Source organism: Oncorhynchus tshawytscha, linkage group LG13, assembly GCF_018296145.1.
Source record: "Oncorhynchus tshawytscha isolate Ot180627B linkage group LG13, Otsh_v2.0, whole genome shotgun sequence".
Lineage (NCBI taxonomy): Eukaryota > Metazoa > Chordata > Actinopteri > Salmoniformes > Salmonidae > Oncorhynchus > Oncorhynchus tshawytscha.
The window spans coordinates 94,331,156-94,353,071 of record NC_056441.1 but is presented as its reverse complement, the minus strand read 5'-3'; the positions used below and the strand labels follow the sequence as shown (position 1 = coordinate 94,353,071).

The following is a 21,916-nucleotide window of genomic DNA, read 5'->3' as shown; positions in this document are numbered from 1 at the left end:
CTCAATGTGACTGTCAGGATATATCCCCACTGTGAACTCTCTATTTGACTGTCAGGATATATCCCCACTGTGAACTCTCAACGTGACTGTCAGGATATATCCCCACTGTGAACTCTCTATTTGACTGTCAGGATATATCCCCACTGTCTATTTGACTTTTTTCAAAGAGACAGACGCATTTATTTTCTAGATGGGGAAACACATAGTACAACCGAAAGCCTGTATTTCAATGGTACAATGATAGGGTTGTATTTCAATGGTATAATGATAGGGTTGTATTTCAATATTACAATGGTAGGCCTATATTTCAATGGTATAATGGTAGGCCTGTTTTTCAATGGTATAATGGTAGGCCTGTATTTCAATGGTACAATGATAGAGTTGTATTTAAATATTACAATGGTATGCCTATATTTCAATGGTACAATGGTAGGGTTGTATTTCAATGGTACAATGGTAGGGTTGTATTTCAACGGTACAATGGTAGGGTTGTATTTCAACGGTACAATGGTAGGGTTGTATTCCAATGGTACAATGGTAGGGTTGTATTTCAACGGTACAATGGTAGGGTTGTATTTCAACGGTACAATGGTAGGGTTGTATTTCAATGGTACAATGGTAGGGTTGTATTTCAATGGTACAATGGTAGGGTTGTATTTCAATGGTACAATGGTAGGGTTGTATTTCAATGGTACAATGGTAGGGTTGTATTTCAATGGTACAATGGTAGGGTTGTATTTCAATAGTACAATGGTAGGGTTGTTTTTCAATAGTACAATGGTAGGGTTGTTTTTCAATGGTACAATGGTAGGGTTGTATTTCAATGGTACAATGGTAGGGTTGTATTTCAATGGTACAATGGTAGGGTTGTATTTCAATGGTACAATGGTAGGGTTGTATTTCAATGGTACAATGGTAGGGTTGTATTTCAATAGTACAATGGTAGGGTTGTATTTCAATAGTACAATGGTAGGGTTGTTTTTCAATGGTACAATGGTAGGGTTGTATTTCAACGGTACAATGGTAGGGTTGTATTTCAATAGTACAATGGTAGGGTTGTATTTCAATGGTACAATGGTAGGGTTGTATTTCAACGGTACAATGGTAGGGTTGTATTTCAATGGTACAATGGTAGGGTTGTATTTCAATGGTACAATGGTAGGGTTGTATTTCAATGGTACAATGGTAGGGTTGTATTTCAATGGTACAATGGTACAGCTGTATTTCTGCTCTTTTTTCTATTCCTGATCTTCTGTGAACCACTGTGCGATTCTCATAGAAATAACATGTATTTGTAAAGCCCTTCTTACATCAGCTGATGTCACAAAGTGCTTCCAGAAACCCAGTCTAAAACCCCAAACAGCAAGCAAAGCAGAGACAGCAAGGGTGGTTATTTTCTCCAGTGCCTTTCCGTTCACCTTCACACTCCTGGGCCAGACTACACTCAATCATATGACCTACTGAAGAGATGAGTCTTCAGTAAAGACTTAAAGGTTGAGACCGAGTCTGTGTCTCTCACATGGGTAGGCAGACTATTCCATTAAAATGTAGCTCTATAGGAGAAAGCCCTGCCTCCAGCTAATGCCTTAGAAATTCTAAGGGACAGTTAGGAGGCCTGCGTCTTGTGACCGTAGCGTACGTGTAGGTATGTACGGCAGGTCCAAATCGGAAAGATAGGTAGGAGCAAGCCCATGTAAGGCTTTGTAGGTTAAGCAAAACCTTGAAATCAGCCCTTGCCTTGACAGGAAGCCAGTGTAGGGAGGCTAGCACTGGAGTAATATGATCAAATCTTTTGGTTCTAGTCAGGATTCTAGCAGCTGTGTTCAACACTAACTGAAGTTTATTTAGTGCTTTATCCGGGTAGACGGAAAGTAGAGCATTGCAGTAGTCTAACCTAGGAGTGACAAAAGCATGGATGTATTTTTCTGCATCATTTTTGGACAGAAAGTTTCATACTGTTATATTAACTAACATACTGTCATATTGACTAACATATTGACTAACATATTGATATTTGCAATGTTACGTAGATGGTAAAAAGCTGTCCTTGAAACAGTCTTGATATGTTCCTCAAAAGAGAGATCAGGGTCCAGAGTAACGTCAAGGTCCTTCACAGTTTTATTTGAGACGACTGTACAACCATCAAGATTAATTGTCAGATCCAACAGAATATCTCTTTGTTTCTTGGGACCTAGAACAAGCATCTCTGTTTCGTCCGAGTTTAAAAGTAGAGCATTTGCCGCCATCCACTTCCTTATGTCTGAAACACAGGTTTCCAGGGAGGGCAATTTTGGAGTTTCACCATGTTTAATCAAAATGTACAGCTTTGTGTCATCCACATAGCAGTGAAAGTCAACATTATGTTTCCAAATTACATCACCAAGAGGTAAAATATATAGTGAAAACGAAAGTGGTCCTGAAACGGAGCCTTGAGGAACACCAACATTTACAGTTGATTTGTCAGAGGACAAACCATCCACAGAGACAAATTGATATCTTTCCGACAGATAAGATCTAAACCAGGCCAGAACTTGTCCGTGTAGACCAATTTGGGTTTTCAATCTCTCTAAATGAATGTGGTGATCGATGGTATCAAAAGCAGCACTAAATTCTAGGAGCACGAGGACAGATGCAGAGCCTCGGTCTGAGGCCATTAAAAGGTAATTTACCACCTTCACAAGTGCAGTCTCAGTGCTATGATGGGGTCTAAAACTAGACTGAAGCATTTCATATACATTGTTTGTCTTCAGGAAGGTAGTGAGTTTCTGCACAACAGCTTTTTCAAACTTTTTTGAGAGGAATGGGAGATTCGATGTAGACCGATAGTTTTTTATATTTTCTGGGTCAAGGTTGGGGCTTTTCAAGAGAGACTTTATTACTGCCACTTTTAGTGAGTTTGGTACACATCCTGTGGATAGAGAGCAGTTTATTATGTTCAACATAGGAGGGCCAAGCACAGGAAGCAGGTCTTTCAGTAGTTTAGTTTGGTATAGGGTCCAGTATACAGCTTGAAGGTTTAGAGGCCATGATTATTTTCATCAATGTGTCAAGAGATATAGTAGTACAAAACTTGAGTGTCTCTGTCACGCCCTGGTCAAAGTATTTTGTGTTTATCTTTATGTATTTGGTCAGGCCAGGGTGTGGCATGGGGTTTTTGTAATTGTGGTGTGTTTGTCTTGGGGTTTTGGTGGTGGTATTGGGATTGTAGCTTAGTGGGTTGTCTAGCAAGGTCTATGGCTGTCTGGAGTGGTTCTCAATCAGAGGCAGGTGCTTATCGTTGTCTCTGATTGGGAACCATATTTAGGCAGCCATATTCTTTGAGTTTGTCGTGGGTGATTGTCCTTAGTGTCTTACTTGTACTCTCTGTTAGTTTGCACTAGATAGGCTGTTTTCGGTTTTCATTACGTTTATTGTTTTGTAGTGTTTAGTGTTTAGTCGTGTTTAGTGTTTAGTCGTGTTTACGTTTTGTTTAATAAATATGGATCGCAATCGACACGCTGCAGTTTGGTCCGACTCTCCTTCATCACCACTAGAAAACCGTTACAGTCTCCCTTGATCCTTGGTCCTGCCAGAGTTGTGCAGACTCAGGACAACTGAGCTTTGGAGGAATATGCAGATTTAAAGAGGAGTCCGTAATTTGCTTTCTAATGACCATGATCTTTTCCTCAAAGAAGTTCATGAATTTATCACTGCTGAAGTGAAAGCCGTCCTCTCTTGGGGAATGCTGCTGCTGCATTTTAGTTTGCTTTGCAACAGTATCAAAATACATTTGGGATTGTTGTTATTTTCCTCAATTAAGTTGGATAAATAGAATGATGGAGCAGTAGTGAGGGCTCTTTGATACGGCACGGTACTGTCTTTCCAAGCTAGTCGGAAGACTTCCAGTTTGGTGTAGCACCATTTCCGTTCCAATTTTCTGGAAGCTTGCTTCAGAGCTCGGGTATTTTCTGTGTACCAGGGAGCTAGTTTCTTATGACAAATATTTTAGTTTTTAGGGGTGCAACTGCATCTAGGTATTGCGCATGGTTAAATTGAGTTCCTCAATTAGGTGGTTAACTGATTTTTGTCCTCTGACGTCCTTGGGTAGGCAGAGGGAGTCTGGAAGGGCATCAAGGAATCTTTGGGTTTTCTGAGAATTTATAGCACGACTTTTGATGATCCTTGTTTGGGGTTTGAGCAGATTATTTGTTCCGATTGCAAACGTAATAAAATGGTGGTCCAATAGTCCAGGATTATGAGGAAAAACATTAAGATCCACAATATTTGTTCCATGGGACAATCCTAGGTCCAGAGTATGACTGTGTCAGTGAGTAGGTCCGGAGACATGTTGGACAAAACCCACTGATGGCTCCGAAAGCCTTTTGGAGTGGGTCTGTGGACTTTTCCATGTGAATATTAAAGTCACCAAAAATTAGAATATTATCTGCTATGACTACAAGGTCCGATTGTGATAAAGTGCGTCTCGGTGAGAGGTGTAGGAGTCAGGTGCAGGAGAGCAGGGATTTTTTTGAGAAGCGTGTTTAATGTAGAGATCTGTACTCATAGTCCACCAATACAAAATTGGCCCAGATGAATGTCCAAACAACGCGCTCGAAGGAAAACAAACTCGTGTCAGTACACGGAGGAACCACCACAGTTCCGACACTACCTACACATACGCCAATGCGAAAACAATAAACAGCATAGAATACTGAACGCCAATACTCACAAGCTTAATCCTGCACGAATTACGGCAGGTAACAGGTGCCCTATATACCCACAGAAATCAAAGCAATGGAAACCAGGTGTGAAAAGGAACACAGACAAAACAACCAGAAAAAGAAAAAGGGATCGGTAGCGGCTAGTAGACCGGCGACGCCGAGGGCTGAGCGCCGCCCAAACAGGGAGAGGAGTTACCTTCGGTAGAAGTCGTAACATCGATGGGAATTCAGGGAACTCAGTGAGGAACGCTGTATATGGCCCAGGAGGCCTGTAAACAGTAGCTATAAAAGTGATTTATGGCGAAAACATTTTTATTTTATTTTAAATTTGCTCTAATAAATGTTAGCAACACCTCCACCTTTGTGGGATGCACCTGGGATATGGTCACTAGTGTAACCAGGAGGTGAGGCCTCATTTAACACAGTAAATTCATCAGTCTTAAGCCATGTTTCAGTCAGGCCAATCACATCAAGATTATGATCAGTGATTAGTTAATTGACTGTAACTGCCTTGGAAGTGAGGGATCTAACATTAAGTAGCCCTATTTTGAGATGTGAGGTGTCACAATCTCTTTCAATAATGGCAGGAATGGAGGAGGTCTTTATTCCAGTGAGATTACTAAGGCGAACACCGCCATGTTTAGTTTTGCCCAACCTAGGTCGAGGCACAGACACGGTCTCAATGGGGATAGCTGAGCTGACTACGCTGACTGTGCTAGTGGCAGACTCCACTATGCTGGCAGGCTGGCTAACAGCCTGCTGCCTGTCCTGCACCCTATCTCATTGTGGAGCTAGAGGAGTTAGAGCCCTGTCTATATTGATAGATAAGATGAGAGCACCCCTCCAGCTAGGATGGAGTCTGTCACTCCTCAGCAGGCCAGGCTTGGTCCTATTTGTGGGTGAGTCCCAGAAAGAGGGCCAATTATCTACAAATTCTATCTTTTGGGAGGGGCAGAAAACAGTTTTCAACCAGCGATTGAGTTGTGAGACCTGCTATAGAGCTCATCACTCCCCGTAACTGGGAGGGGACCAGAAAAGCTATGTTGCGCTTGGTGACCACTGACTGTTTCATCCTAACATTGTTGGTGCCGACGTGGATAACAATATCCCTAGTTTTAGCTTTAGCCAGCTAATCTTCAGATTAGTCTCTATGTCGGTAGCCCTGCCCCCTGGTAAACAGTGTATTATCACTGATTGATTATTTTTTAGTCTAATACTGCGCATAATGGAGTCGCCAATCACTAGAGTTTTCAACTTGTCAGAGTTGGTGGGAGGCTTCTACGTCTCAGACTCCGTAACGGGAGGAGTAGAGACCAGAGAAGGCTTGCCCTCTGACTCCGACTCACTGTTTAATGGGGAGAACCGGTTGAAAGTTTCTGTCGGCTGAATGAGCAACACCAGTTGAGCTTTCCTGCAGCATTTCCTTCCAGAAACCGTGAGAAAGTTGTCCTGCTGCGGGGACCGTGCGAGGGGATTTATACTAACGTTACTATCTGTACTTACTGGTGGCACAGACGCTGTTTCATCCTTTCCTACACTTAAATTACCCTTGCCTAACGATTGCGTCTGAAGCTGGGCTTGCAGTACGGCTATCCTCGCCATAAGGCGATCATACTCCTGTATATTATGAGCACAGCGACTGCAATTAGAAGGGATCATGTTAATGTTACTACTTAGCTTCGGCTGTTGGAGGTCCTGACGAACCACGCCCAGATAAAGCGTCCGGAGTGAAGAAGTCGAATGAAAAAAGTTGAGCGCGGGGAAAAATTTAAAATATAAACGGTAATTAAAAAGTAAAAAACGTAAAGTTGGCAGGTAGCAAAGTAAGGTTAGCAGCAAAACAATATGGAAATTGCTCTTCCACATGGAGGGCAAGGGTCTAATATATTTATATCTACGTAGTACATGTCAATCTGGAATATAAAACATCCTGGATGTCCAACCACATACTCCAACCAGTTACTATCCATTATCTCAACACAGTTACTATCCGTTATCTCTATACACAGTTGCTATCCATTATCTCAACAAAGTGACTATCCATTATCTCTATACACAGTTAATATCCATTATCTCTACGCAGTTAATAGCCATTATCTCTACGTAATTACTATCCATTATCTCTATACACAGTTACTATCCGTTATCTCTACGTAATTACTATCCATTATCTCTATACACGGTTGCTATCCGTTATCTCTATACACAGTTAATATCCATTATCTCTATACACAGTTACTATCAATTATCTCTATACACAGTTATGATCCATTTTCTCTACCCAGTTCATATCCATTTTCTCTATACACAGTTCATATCCATTATCTCTATACACAGTTCATATCCATTATATCTATACACAGTTACTATCAATTATCTCTATACACAGTTACTATCCATTATCTCTATGCATTTACTATCCATTATCTCTATACACAGTTACTATCCATTATCTCTATGCGGTTACTATCCATTATCTCTATACACAGTTACTGTCCGTTATCATATCAGTTCCCTGTGTGTAGCAGGTAACTAGTTGTCTCCTTTGCAAATATCAAACTCGCTGCTTATCAACTGTCAAACTCCTCTTTATATTTAATAGATTCTCCTTTCTTCATTATAGTTTCCTGGCATATGAAATGCCCACTGCACGTTGATTAAGCCTTAATGCAATTATGAATAAGTAGAGTAATTGCCTACTTTACATTTTCAGATAGCGTAGTATTTTCTCTCCAGAGCAGACAGCTCCCCAAAGACCTGGGATTATTTTCAGTTTTGTTTTGGTCTTTTAACATACTTTATCACACAGAGAGAAGTAAACACCCAGAAGCCCATGGGGCTTTGATTAGACAATCTTATCATCCTTCATTTTCTTCTCTCAGTATCACTCATTCTTTGCAGCATACTGTATTTTGTCCCTGCAGGCAATACTTGTTTCTTTTTATTCTAATTTTCTTTCATTTCTTGTCATTTACTTTAATTTATTTTATTTTCCAGTTATACATAATAGGATTTGTTTTTTATGAATGTGTCTGGACTGACGTTTTCAAACGAACTTGAATGTAGAAGTTATCGCGGTTCATTAATTAAATTGTCAAAAAAATCCTTGACTAAATTAACTAAAAAGGTTTCCTTTTCCAAAGTTGTTTTTTGTTGCAAATCTCTTCTAGTGTGCCGTGATTTGTTGTCATTGTGTTGTTCATGTGAAGTGTGTTTGGGGTGAAGTGGCTTCCGGATACTGATGTGCTATGACAGCTCAGTCCAGGCAGAGCTTCACACCTAATAGACAGTCTTTTGAATGTTTCACGTTAAAGAAAGTTGCTCTTGTTCTGTTATTTTACTCAATTTGGCCTTTTTTATATTTCAAATGACATTGATGTATGTGCAGTGAACATGAAGTGGAATTGGAGAAGGAAAAATTGGACTCTGGCAGAGAGAGGAGGGCTGTGCTATGCCCAAGAAATCATTTTCGAATGTCTCTTCTTGAAACCGTACCATTTTATTATGTTTAGCTGTCTGTCCTCATCCGTCCGTCTGTCTGGGAAAGAAGTACTCCTGCAGTCGTCAATCTCTTACCTTTGTCCCCACAAACTTTTCAGTGTGGCAGACAGCAAGACATTTATTAAATATTTAGAATTGTTTAATGAGGCTGTGATAAATATCAGTCCTGAGACTATGGCTGCGTCTCCAATGTGCCCCGGTCAAAAGTAGTGCACTAAATAGGAGATGCTGCCTATAAAAGGAAATCCACCCACCTGTCCCACTTCACCAGTTGGTTGCCCTCCGTCATCTCAAGAAGCTGAAGTATAACCATCCTGTGTTACATAACTGTGTCTCTGTTGTCGCCTGCTCATTGTAAAGTAACCATCAGTGTGCTTTAGTATGCTGAGGCTACAGGGCCTTCAGAAAGTATTCACACCCTTTGACATATTCCACATTTTGTTGTGTTACAGCCTGAATTCAAAATGGATTAAACTGATTTGTTTTCTCTCACCCATCAACACACAATACCCCCATTATGACATCACAATACCCCATAATGACATCACAATACCCCATAATGACAAAGTGAAAACATGTTTTTATGTTTTCTTTGCAAATTTATTGAAAATGTAATACAGAAATATCTCATTTACAGAACTATTCACACCCCTGAGTCAATACATGTTAGAATCACCTTTGACAGTGATTACAGCTGTGAGTCTTACTGGGAAGTAGAGTCTTACTGGGAAGTAGAGTCTTACTGGGAAGTAGAGTCTTACTGGGAAGTAGAGTCTTACCGGGAAGTACTGTATCGAAGAGCTTTGCACACCTGGATTGTACAATATTTGCACATTATTCTTCAATATCTGTCAAGTTTGTTGTTGATCAGTGTTAGACAGCCATTATCAGGTCTTGCCATAGATTTCCATAAACAGCTCCAGGTTATTGTCCTGCTGAAAGGTGAATTCATCTCCCAGTGTCTGGTGGAAAGCAGACTGAACCAGGTTTTCCTCTGGGATTTTGCCTGTGTTTAGCTCTATTTTTTAAATTTTTAAAATGTTTAAAAATACTCCCCAGTCCTTGTCGATGCCAACTATACCCATAACATGATGCAGCCACCACCATTCTTGACAATATGAGGAGTGGTACTCAATTGATGCGTTGTGTTGGATTTGCCCCAAAATTAACACTGTATTTTACTAGGCAAGTCAGTTAAGAACAAATTCTTATTTTCAATGACAGCCTAGGAACAGTGGGTTAACTGCCTGTTCAGGGGCAGAACGACTGATTTGTACCTTGTCAGCTCAGGGATTCGAACTTGCAACCTTTCGGTTACTAGTCCAATGCTCTAACCACTAGGCTACCCTGCCGCCCCTGTTGTATTCAGGACATGAAGTTTATTTCTTTGCCACATATTTTGCAGTATTACTTTACTGTCTTGTTGCAAACAGGATGCATATTTTGGAATATTTTTATTCAGTACAGGCTTCCTTCTTTTCACTCTGTCATTTAGGTTAGTATTGTGGAGTTTCCTTCCTCTCCAGCAACTGAGTTAGGAAGGGTACCTGTGTCTTGGTTGTGGCTGGGTTTATTGACACCATCCAAAGTGTAATTAATTACTTCACCATGTTCAAAGGGATATTTAATGTCTGCTTTTTATTTTAACCCATCTACCCTTCTTTTCAAGGTATTGTGGTTGAATCTGTGTTTGAAATTCACTGCTCCACTGAGGGACCTCACAGATAATTGTATGTGTGGGATACAGAGATGAGGTAGTCATTCAAAAATCATGTTGAACAGTATTATTGCACACAGAGTGAGTACACACAACTTATGATGTGAGTTGTTAAGCACATTTTTACTCTTAAACTTATTTAGGCTTGCCATAACAAAGTGGTTGAATACTTTTCAGCTTTTCATTTTTAAATAACTTGTAAACATTTCTAAAAACATAATTACACTTTGACGTTATGGGGTATTGTGTGTTGGACACGTACACAACATCTCAATTTAATCCATTCTGAATTCAGGCTGTAACACAACAAAATGTGGAAAAAGTGAAGAATTGTTAAAACAATAGTTTTAAAAAAATAATTGAATTGGCTGGACATGTTTCCAGCTAAAATGTGTCCCTGCTATTATACAGTATCTAATTCACAGTGGGGATAGCTGCTATTATACAGTATCTAATTCACAGTGGGGATAGCTGTTATTATACAGTATCTAATTCACAGTGGGGATAGCTGCTATTATACAGTATCTAATTCACAGTGGGGATAGCTGTTATTATACAGTATCTAATTCACAGTGGGGATAGCTGTTATTATACAGTATCTAATTCACAGTGGGGATAGCTGTTATTATACAGTATCTAATTCACAGTGGGGATAGCTGTTATTATACAGTATCTAATTCACAGTGGGGATAGCTGTTATTATACAGTATCTAATTCACAGTGGGGATAGCTGTTATTATACAGTATCTAATTCACAGTGGGGATAGCTGTTATCATACAGTATCTAATTCACAGTGGGGATAGCTGTTATTATACAGTATCTAATTCACAGTGGGGATAGCTGTTATCATACAGTATCTAATTCACAGTGGGGATAGCTGCTATTATACAGTATCTAATTCACAGTGGGGATAGCTGTTATTATACAGTATCTAATTCACAGTGGGGATAGCTGTTATTATACAGTATCTAATTCACAGTGGGGATAGCTGTTATTATACAGTATCTAATTCACAGTGGGGATAGCTGTTATTATACAGTATCTAATTCACAGTGGGGATAGCTGTTATCATACAGTATCTAATTCACAGTGGGGATAGCTGTTATCATACAGTATCTAATTCACAGTGGGGATAGCTGTTATCATACAGTATCTAATTCACAGTGGGGATAGCTGCTATTATACAGTATCTAATTCACAGTGGGGATAGCTGTTATTATACAGTATCTAATTCACAGTGGGGATAGCTGTTATTATACAGTATCTAATTCACAGTGGGGATAGCTGTTATTATACAGTATCTAATTCACAGTGGGGATAGCTGTTATTATACAGTATCTAATTCACAGTGGGGATAGCTGTTATTACACAGTATCTAATTCACAGTGGGGATAGCTGTTATTATACAGTATCTAATTCACAGTGGGGATAGCTGTTATTATACAGTATCTAATTCACAGTGGGGATAGCTGTTATTATACAGTATCTAATTCACAGTGGGGATAGCTGTTATTATACAGTATCTAAACATATTGTTATGAGATTCTGTAGAACATTTGAATTGCTGCACATTATTAGGTGAATATGCCATTTAATTTGAACTCAGTTCGTTTTCCTTCCCATTTTTTGCAGACTTTGCTGTCGCAGTACGGCCAGTGTCGTACGCAGCAGTGTTGAGAAGGAAACCAGACATCTCCTCATCGCTGCTCAGTTCGTGGCCCCGGCCTCAACACCGACATGACCACGGCAGAGGGCTGGTGACTCCTGACTGGCCGGCATCGTTCTCCAACCATCACCTGTCTACCCTCAGTCTGCTCAGCTCTCAGGAGGAATACAGGAGCCAAGGTCAGTCAGTCAGTCAGTCAGTCAGTCAATCAGTCCTGGCTAATAGTCTACTCTACTTCCCAGCTAATGCCCAGCCAAGGCCTGCAGTGTTGTTGTGCCCCGTGTGATATGGGACCGACTGGAGGAGGGCACATTTACATCCACCAACATCTAATGCATTTCAGGCTGCTACTTTTCAAATAGTATTCTAAATCATTTAGACACTTTTGCTGTGCTTTATTGAGCTTGCCTGGCACTATGGAACAAAGTGTGTTCTTTTTTTAGTTTGCCTGGCACTATGGAACACTGCTTTATTGAGCTTGCCTGGCACTATGGAACACAGCTTTATTGAGCGTGCCTGGTACTATGGAACACAGCTTTATTGAGCTTGCCTGGCACTATGGAACACAACTTTATTGAGCTTGCCTGGCACGATGGAACAAAGTGTGTGCTTTATTGAGCTTGCCTGGCACTATGGAACAAGGTGTGATCTTTATTGATCTTGCCTGGCACTATGGAACAAGGTGTGATCTTTATTGAGCTTTCCTGGCACTATGGAACAAGGTGTGATCTTTATTGATCTTGCCTGGCACTATGGAACAAGGTGTGATCTTTATTGAGCTTGCCTGGCACTATGGAACAACGTCGGATACACCTAGAGGACTAAACCTTTCCCATCTGATCCATTGGCAAGTTCAAGAAAAAGCTAAAAGTATTTCAGTTATTTAAAATACTTGAAAAATAGGTTAAGATAAGGGAGGATGGCTCTGGGTACCTGGTTGGAGGCACAATGACAGACAGGACACAAGATGAATAATAACCCTTTATTACAGTGTTCCCCAACTGACGGCCTGCGCGCCAATGTGGCCCCCCAGGTCTTCTGAGCAAAAAAAATATAGATCGATATTTCTTTGGTGTGTGGAATTTTCATTGTTGGACATAAAAGACTGTAAAAAAACACCAGGAAATCAGCTCCAAGTGATTTTAATTAAAGAAATCTGTTCCCAAGTATTCCTACCCATAATACAGAAAGACAAAGTAATCATATTGGGGCGGCAGGGTAGCCTAGTGCTTAGAGAGTTGGACTAGTAACCGAAAGGTTGCAAGTTCAAATCCCTGAGCTGACAAGGTACAAATCTGTTGTTCTGCCCCTGAACAGGCAGTTAACCCACTGTTCCTAGACCAGTTAACCCACTGTTCCTAGACCAGTTAACCCACTGTTCCTAGACCAGTTAACCCACTGTTCCTAGACCAGTTAACCCACTGTTCCTAGACCAGTTAACCCACTGTTCCTAGACCAGTTAACCCACTGTTCCTAGACCAGTTAACCCACTGTTCCTAGACCAGTTAACCCACTGTTCCTAGACCAGTTATCCCACTGTTCCTAGACCAGTTATCCCACTGTTCCTAGACCAGTTATCCCACTGTTCCTAGACCAGTTAACCCACTGTTCCTAGACCAGTTAACCCACTGTTCCTAGACCAGTTAACCCACTGTTCCTAGACCAGTTAACCCACTGTTCCTAGACCAGTTAACCCACTGTTCCTAGACCAGTTAACCCACTGTTCCTAGACCAGTTAACCCACTGTTCCTAGGCCTTCATTGAAAAGAAGCATTTGATCTTAACTGACTTGCCTGGTTAAATGAAGGTTTGAAGTTATTATGTTTTAGTCAACCATCATGTCTGTTTGGGCTTCTTGCGGTGTTCCGGCCCACCGACCATCCGCTAACTTGTTGTTGTTGTCTGAATCTAGTTGATGATCCCTCCTTTATTGTCTCAGACACATACAACTTTATAGTGTGTAGTTGACTGAATGGTGTTCTGAACTGATTCGTTCTGGCCCTGTGGCTCTGATTGGTTCTGGCACCGGCCCTGTGGCTCTGATTGGTTCTGACACTGGCCCTATGGCTCTGATTGGTTCTGACACCGGCCTTGTGGCTCAGTAAACAAAAGTGATGAGAAACTATTACCAGAAGGCTCTACACACAAAACAATAGAAACACTTGACCAGTGAATTGTAGAAGAATAAAATCGAAGGAAAGAGTTTAAAAGTAATAGCCATGTAATAACCGCTGTGAAAACGATTTACCAGCTAATTACACTTAACAGCCGTTAGGAAGCTGGTGTAAGAACTTCCCTCCTCATTCACACCACAGCGATGGTTCGGAATTTATAGTCCAGTTGTTGGGGGAGTGTCCATGGATAAAGTAAAATGAGACTGACATCTGACCCCGGCCTTGGCCAGCTCACCTTTCTTTTATACTGGGCCCGACCATAACCTTGTAATTGGCCGAGGGCCAAGAAGGGCAGGGTCAGAGGTCCCATGAGAGATCAGAGGTGGGACCTGTAACTGGGCACTTGGCACAGTCAGAGAGTTTTCTACAATACAATGACCAATACATACAACCTCAGTCTATTTGATCACACTTCTGGAGGGTGAGTCAGTCTTGGTACTAGAGCTCCATCAGGAGCTATCCCCTTCTGTCTCTGCCTGGCCTCCAGACAGCACGGCTGCTTCCTGCTTGGTTTGACCCTGGCTGTGTCCCAAATGGTACCCTATTCCTTGCATAGTGCACTACGTTTGACCAGAGCTGCAGTGGTCAACTCCATCCTGTCCCAGATTTACCACAGCTGGAACAAACACATGGTTTCTGCAGTGTCCCAGATGTACCACAGCTGGAACAAACATATGGTTTCTGCAGTGTCCCAGATTTACCACAGCTGGAACAAACACATGGTTTCTGCAGTGTCCCAGATTTACCACAGCTGGAACAAACACATGGTTTCTGCAGTGTCCCAGATTTACCAGTGCATCTGGAGAAGATAAGGACATGTCAACCTGCTAATATTCACCTGCTCACCTACTTTTCTGTTGTAGTTTTAGAATGAGTATTACAGGACTTTCTGTAAATGCTGTTTGTTTCACAAATGACATGGAATCTAATTTGTAAATCACAACTAGAAAAGGTATGATGATTCCTAGTAGTCCACATGATGCATAGTCCTTTAGCCATAGTAGAGCACGGAGAGAAAACCCCCACATCTGTTCCCCATCTCTCATTGGCTACAAGACCTGTTATGTCTTCGATCACCTCATCAGGTCCACTACCAGAGACATGAGGACACTTGAATCAGTCTGACTGGGGATCAGTATAAACAAGTCTTCCTGTATCAATGACATCACATCCTCTTCTGGGGACACTAGATTCAGTCTGACTGGGGATCAGTTTAAACAAGCCTTCCTGTATCAATGACATCACATCCTCTTCTGGGGACACTAGATTCAGTCTGACTGGGGATCAGTATAAACAAGCCTTCCTGTATCAATGACATCACATCCACTTCTGGAGACACTAGATTCAGTCTGACTGGGGCTCAGTATAAACAAGCCTTCCTGTATCAATGTGCTTAGTGTGCAGCTGAACTTTGTATTCTGGATAAAACTTGGTTTGTTATTATTGATTAAAACAAAGCTTTTAACAGCTAGGACTGCTATTTCTTGTGCCGGAATCCAGCTTAACAGACAGGTTGAAGCCTGCTTGACAGAGACGCTAAACTGCTAGCCATCAAGCTAATGAAGTTGATACCAGATTATTTTTGCAATGGAGCCCTTTCTGTCTGGAGAAATGCATGAACGGTTCCCTCTCTGTCTGGAGAAATACATGAAAGGTTCCCTCTCTGTCTGGAGAAATACATGAAAGGTTCCCTCTCTGTCTGGAGAAGTACATGAAAGGTTCCCTCTCTGTCTGGAGAAATGCATGAACGGTTCCCTCTCTGTCTGGAGAAATGCATGAACGGTTCCCTCTCTGTCTGGAGAAATACATGAACGGTTCCCTCTCTGTCTGGAGAAATACATGAAAGGTTCCATGTATCTACTACGCTTTGTTTCGGGACAAATAGGATCACTCAGAGTTACAATGCAGCAAATGTTTACTTGCCAGGGTTATAGGCTCAATGTGTCTTTCTTAATCACGCAGGTCGCCAGCCCACGTAAGAAACTGGGGAAATCGCAGAGTGATTTTCTACGCTGGTGGCTGGACGGTGTTCGCGCTTGTTGGATGCATCTCCGCATTGTCGTTTGTTGTTAACCGGCTGGCCGGTGTTACCCGGAGCGCCCCCTTCTGATAGCGGAGTGGAAGGGGTGGCAGGGAGGGCTGTAGGGGGAGCGGCAGGTAGCATGGGGTGGCAGGGAGGGCTGCAGGGGGAGCAGCAGGTAGCATGGGGTGGCAGGGAGGGCTGCAGGGGGAGCAGCAGGTAGCATGGGGTGGTAGGGAGGGCAGCAGGTAGCATGGGGTGGTAGGGAGGGCTGCAGGGGGAGCAGCAGGTAGCATGGGGTGGCAGGGAGGGCTGCAGGGGGAGCAGCAGGTAGCATGGGGTGGCAGGGAGGGCTGCAGGGGGAGCAGCAGGTAGCATGGGGTGGCAGGGAGGGCTGCAGGGGGAGCAGCAGGTAGCATGGGGTGGCAGGGAGGGCAGTAGGTAGCATGGATGTGGCAGGGAAGGCTGCAGGGAGGGCTGCAGGTAGCATGGGGTGGCAGGGAGGGCAGCAGGTAGCATGGGGTGGCAGGTAGCCTAGTGGTTAGAGCATTGGGCCAATAACCGAAAGGTTGCATGATCTAATCCCCGAGCTGACAAGGTAATAATCTGTCATTCTTCTCCTGAGCAAGGCAGTTGACACACTGTTCCTCGGGTGTCGTGGATGTCGATTAAGGCAGGCACCCGCACCTCTCTGATTCAGAGGGGTTGTGTTAAATGTGGAAGACTTTTCAGTTGAAGGCATTCAGTTGTACAACTGACTAGGTATCTCCCTTTCCCAACAAGAGGCCCAGAGAGGATACAAACACCTAATAGTTTTGCCATCCTTGAGCCTGATCTTCCTGCACCGTCGCTGGGGTTACCTGTGTCTGTGGCCGCTGTGCCTACTCCCACTTCTTCCCCTATGATTTTGAAGTCGACGTCGTCAACCTTCCATACCTGCTCTGGATCGAGTGGGGCTTCGCCATCTGTCGCAGGCCTGCACCAGGCACCGGGAGCAACGGGCTCAAGTCATCCTGCCTCTCGCCCGTCCATAAAGGGTTCTCTGAATCCTGTGAAGCATGGGAGTTGGTGGGTTTCCTCATCCTTCTTGCAAGCCGTGATTTTTAGCAGCTCCATGGTAACAAATGTAACCATTCCCAGTGCAATGTCCTATCCCGGAGCTGGAGTAAATTACATTACTAAGCTGCTCCTGAATGTACTACACCAGGACATAAACATTGATTCTATCCTAGTCCATGTGGGTTTTAATGACATTACTAAGCTGCTCCTGAATGTACTACATCAGGACATGGACATTGATTATATCATAGTCCATGTGGGTTTTAATGGCATTATGAAGGGCAGCTCTGAACAGTTGAAACTGGATTTTAAAGAGCTGATTGACTTTCTGCTACCAAAAGACCCATCATATCTGGCCCTCTGCCATCTCTGAAATGTGGCATTGAATGCTTTAGCAGGATTCTTTCTCTTCACAACTGGCTACCTGATTATTGCAGCTCAATGGGTGCAACTTTTGTTGACAATTTCGATGCCTTCTGGAAACAAAACAGGTTTTATAAGGAGGATGGGATCCACCCAAATCCTGTGGGACCCTGGGTCCTTTCACAGCACTTTAAGGCTTCGTTGAGACAATGACTTATCAATGACCCAGATAATCCCTACCATTGTGATGCAGAGTTGTCATAATGCTTTAGCAAATGTACATTACACCAGGGGCATTGATAGACACAATATAAGTAACATAATGTATGTCCCTCTATCTGCCCTGAATGCCTCTACTGATCCTACAGCAATTACATGCAGTAATCATGTGACTATGAACCAGATGTATACTGTTAGTGCTGAGCCAGTATACCCTAGGAGGAAGTCCACTGTGTTCATCCCAGAAGAAAAGTGCTAAAAATAGCCCACGTTAAGAAACAAGGTTCATGAAATCAATAATATCTCTGAAACTCACTTAGATAAAAACCTTTGATGATACAGTGGAAGCAATACAAGGTTATAACATCTACAGAAAAGACAGAAATGCCAATGGTGGAGGTGTTGCTGTTTATATTCAGAACCACATTACTGTAAAGAATAGAGAGGATCTCACGTTAAATACTGTTGAAGTAATATGGCTACAGGTTCATCTGCCTCACCTAAAGTCCATTCTGGTGGGAACCTGCTGTCGACCTCCAAGCGCTAACAGTCAGTATGTGGATAATGTGTGAAATGCTTGATAATGTATGTGATATCAACAGAGAGGTATATTTTCTGTGTGATTTAAATATTGACTGGCTTTCATCAAGCTGCCCACTCAAGAAAAGCTTCAAACTGTAACCAGTGCCTGCAACATGGTTCAGGTTGTCAGTCAACCTACCAGGGTAGTTACAAACAGCACAGGAAAGAAATCATCAACATGTATTGATCACATCTTTACTAATGCTGCAGAAATTAGCTTGAAAGCAGTATCTGTAAAATGACTGTAAAACTGTTAAATCCCTGTGGATTGATGATGAATTAAACATTGTATGGTGGAGAGGGAGGAGGCTAAAAGGAATGGCACATAAGTCTGGCAGCACAACCCATTGTTAAACGTACTGCACATTGAGAAATCATGTGACTAAACTGAATATAAAGAAGTAACTACAACATGAAACAAAGATAAATTAAATCAAACATTCTATTAAAAAGCTTTGGAGCACCTTAAAATACATTTTTGGGAAAAAAGAAAACTCAGATGGCTTGTTCATCACAAAACCAACTGATATTTCCAACAACTTTAATGTATTTTTAATTTGCAAGACTAGCAAACTTAGGCATGACAAGTCAGCAATGAACGCTGACACTACACATCCAGGTATATCTTGACCCAGTTATGAAAGACAAGTATTGTAATTATTGTAAGTATTGTAAGTATTGTAAGTGAGTGTGGAAGAGGTGAAACAATTATTGTTGTCTATCAACAATGACAAGCCTCTGGAGTCTGACAACTTTACTGAAGATAATAGCGAACGATATTGCCACTCCTATTTACCATATCTTCAATTTAAGCCTACTAGAAAGTGTGTTCCCTCAGACCTGGAGGGAAGCAAACCTAAAAATAGCAAAGCACCCTTTACTGGCTCAAATAGTCAACCGATCAGTCTGTTATCAACCCTTGGTAAACTTTAATATATATATATATTTATATGTTTGACCAGATACAATGCTATTTCACAGTAAACAAATTGACAACAGAATTTCAGCACGCTGATAGAGAAGGACATTCAACAAGTACAGCACTTACACAAATGACGGAGAGAAATTGATGATCAAAAAATGGTTGGGGTTGTTTTGTGCAGCATTTTACATTATTGATCATAGTCTGCTGCTGGAAAAACGTATGTGTAATTGCTTTACACCCCCTGATATATGTGATTCACCACCTGGATTCGGTCTTATGTAGCAACATTTGAATTTCTGTTTTTTACATTGGATAAAAGTAGAGACTCAGAGCTAGAAAGTGGTATATCATACACTGCATTTGAGGAACAATGGGAAAGTAATTCTGCTGTGAAAGTTGATCAACTTGTAAACTCACTTTTGAGAAAATGGCCTTTGAATAGTTTTGGTATCTACTGGACAGCCCTTCTTTATCTACACCTATTCAGCCTTAGCCACAGCCATCTCCTTAAGGGTTCATCCGTGCGTTCTATACTAACTTGCAAGCTACTTCCAGACATCTAAGAGAGCGAGAACAGCTCACTGGACATTACTCTCTCTAACAGAGCTGGTTAGGATGTTATGTTAATCAGGACGTTGGTGACTGCAACTGTGCTGTCAGATTACCCATTCGTAAATTCAGAGCTTTTTGCATTCAGAGCGCACACTGGACACTCTGGCCAATAAGTAGAGTTGCTCCAGAAAGCTCTGACCTCACAACGACAGTCAAACACCCAAGCTAACTATTGGCTGGCTACTTCCAGACACATAATGAGAGATCACCCCACTCTGACCATTTTACTCCCCCCTAGCAGAACTAGTTAGGCCGTTTTCATGCTTTGTTGTCGATGTTTACTGACACCGGACATACTCAATGGGTGTTGAGCATTCAAAAATGCATCAGTTATTCTGCGCTCTGGCACACTAAGACGAGAGCATTTTATCAAGAAATGTAGCTAGATAAACTATGAATCCCAATGCATGATGTAACGTTAGCTAGCTAGCTGAAAATACAGTAACTTGAAATGAAAATAGCAGAGTGGAATCTTTTGTTAAGACATGTAGCATTTCTTCATCATGGCCTGACTTCTTCTCTTTCACTGTGTCCTGTGTTCTGTGTTCTGGAGTGGAACAAACCTTAGATTAGTGGTGTCCTGTGTTCTGGAGTGGAACAAACCTTAGATTAGTGGTGTCCTGTGTTCTGGAGTGGAACAAACCTTAGATTAGTGGTGTCCTGTGTTCTCTGGAGTTGAAAGAACCTTCGATTAGTGGTGTCCTGTGGTCTGGAGTTGAAAGAACCTTAGATGAGTGGTGTCTTGTGTTCTGGAGTGGAACAAACCTTAGATGAGTGGTGTCCTGTGTTCTGGAGTTGAAAGAACCTTAGATGAGTGGTGTCCTGTGTTCTGGAGTTGAAAGAACCTTAGATGAGTGGTGTCCTGAGTTCTGGAGTTGAACGAACCTTAGATTAGTGGTGTCCTGTGTTCTAGAATTGAAATAACTTTAGATTAGTGGTGTCCTGTGTTCTGGAGTTGAAAGAGCCTTAGATTAGTGGTGTCCTGTGTTCTGGAGTTGAAAGAACCTTAGATGAGTGGTGTCCTGTGTTCTGGAGTTGAAAGAGCCTTAGATTAGTGGTGTCCTGTGTTCTGGAGTTGAAAGAACCTTAGATTAGTGGTGTCCTGTGTTCTGGAGTTGAAAGAACCTTAGATTAGTGGTGTCCTGAGTTCTGGAGTTGAACGAACCTTAGATTAGTGGTGTCCTGTGTTCTAGAATTGAAATAACTTTAGATTAGTGGTGTCCTGAGTTCTGGAGTTGAAAGAACCTTAGATTAGTGGTGTCCTGTGTTCTAGAGTTGAAAGAACTTTAGATTAGTGGTGTCCTGCTAGCTAGCTAAACAATAAACCATAATCCCAACTCATGATGTTACTACCCTGCATGAATCTGCAGGTTCTATGGCTTTAACTAGTCAAGCAAATGTGTAAGAGATACGAAGAATAAGATCATACATATAACGTTAGCTAGCGAGCCAGCCAGCTAGCTAGCTAACAGTACACTCGAAATGAAACCACTTTCTGTCAAAATTAGAAACGTGTAATATCTGAAAATGTGGCTAGCTAGACTATCTTACCTGTGATCTGAAATCAGAGTAGATAGCCAGAGCGAATTTACCAGCTAGTACGTCTATCAACAGTTGCAGTGACATTCTATTGAAATGGACACTTGCATGGATTCTTTTGTTAAGACATGTGGCTAGCTAAACAATGGACCATAATCACAACTACCAAGCCAGCTAACGTTAGCTAGCTAACAGTACACTGGAAATTAAACCACTTTCTGTCAAAATTAGAAACATCTAATTTCAGAAAATTTAGCTAGCTAGACTATCTTACCAGTGTACATCATGGTTGGACACTTCTCCTGTCTGATGCTGTGCATGGTTGCCATCAGTTTGACAATGTAATCCAGACAGGTGTTGTCTCCATCTCCTTAGCTATCAGTCTCAAATTACACTGATTTCAAAACTCAGTCCTCCAGAAAGTGTAGAGCATACAAGAATAAGATCATACACGTTAGCTAGCGAGCCAGTCAGCTAACGTTAGCTAGCGAGCCAGTCAGCTAACGTTAGCTAGCGAGCCAGTCAGCTAACGTTAGCTAGCGAGCCAGTCAGCTAACGTTAGCTAGCGAGCCAGTCAGCTAACGTTAGCTAGCGAGCCAGTCAGCTAACGTTAGCTAGCTAACAGTACACTTTAACTTGACGTTAGGTTTATGCAGTTTTACTGCGGGATAAATCATTTTTAAAAGCTGCGTTTGACACAATTACCTAAACATACTGACCAGCTCCAATAGACAGACGCGTGCTATATGGTAGACCAATCCAAACTCATCTCTCGGCATGTCCAGCCCACTCATTATCTCAGCCAATCATGGCTAGTGGGAAGGTTGCTCACCTTTTC

At 41.9% G+C, this 21,916-nt stretch overlaps 1 protein-coding gene across 1 annotated transcript in view; it reads left to right on the top strand.

Annotated features, from left to right (window-relative positions):
* The window catches only part of cntn5 (contactin 5), a 471,145-nt gene that overhangs the window by 25,384 nt on the left and 423,845 nt on the right, over positions 1–21,916 (top strand). The window contains exon 2 of the mRNA XM_042296548.1: positions 11,552–11,764. Within this exon, the coding sequence (XP_042152482.1) occupies positions 11,552–11,764 (213 nt within the window). The remainder of the gene's footprint in view (positions 1–11,551; positions 11,765–21,916) is intronic.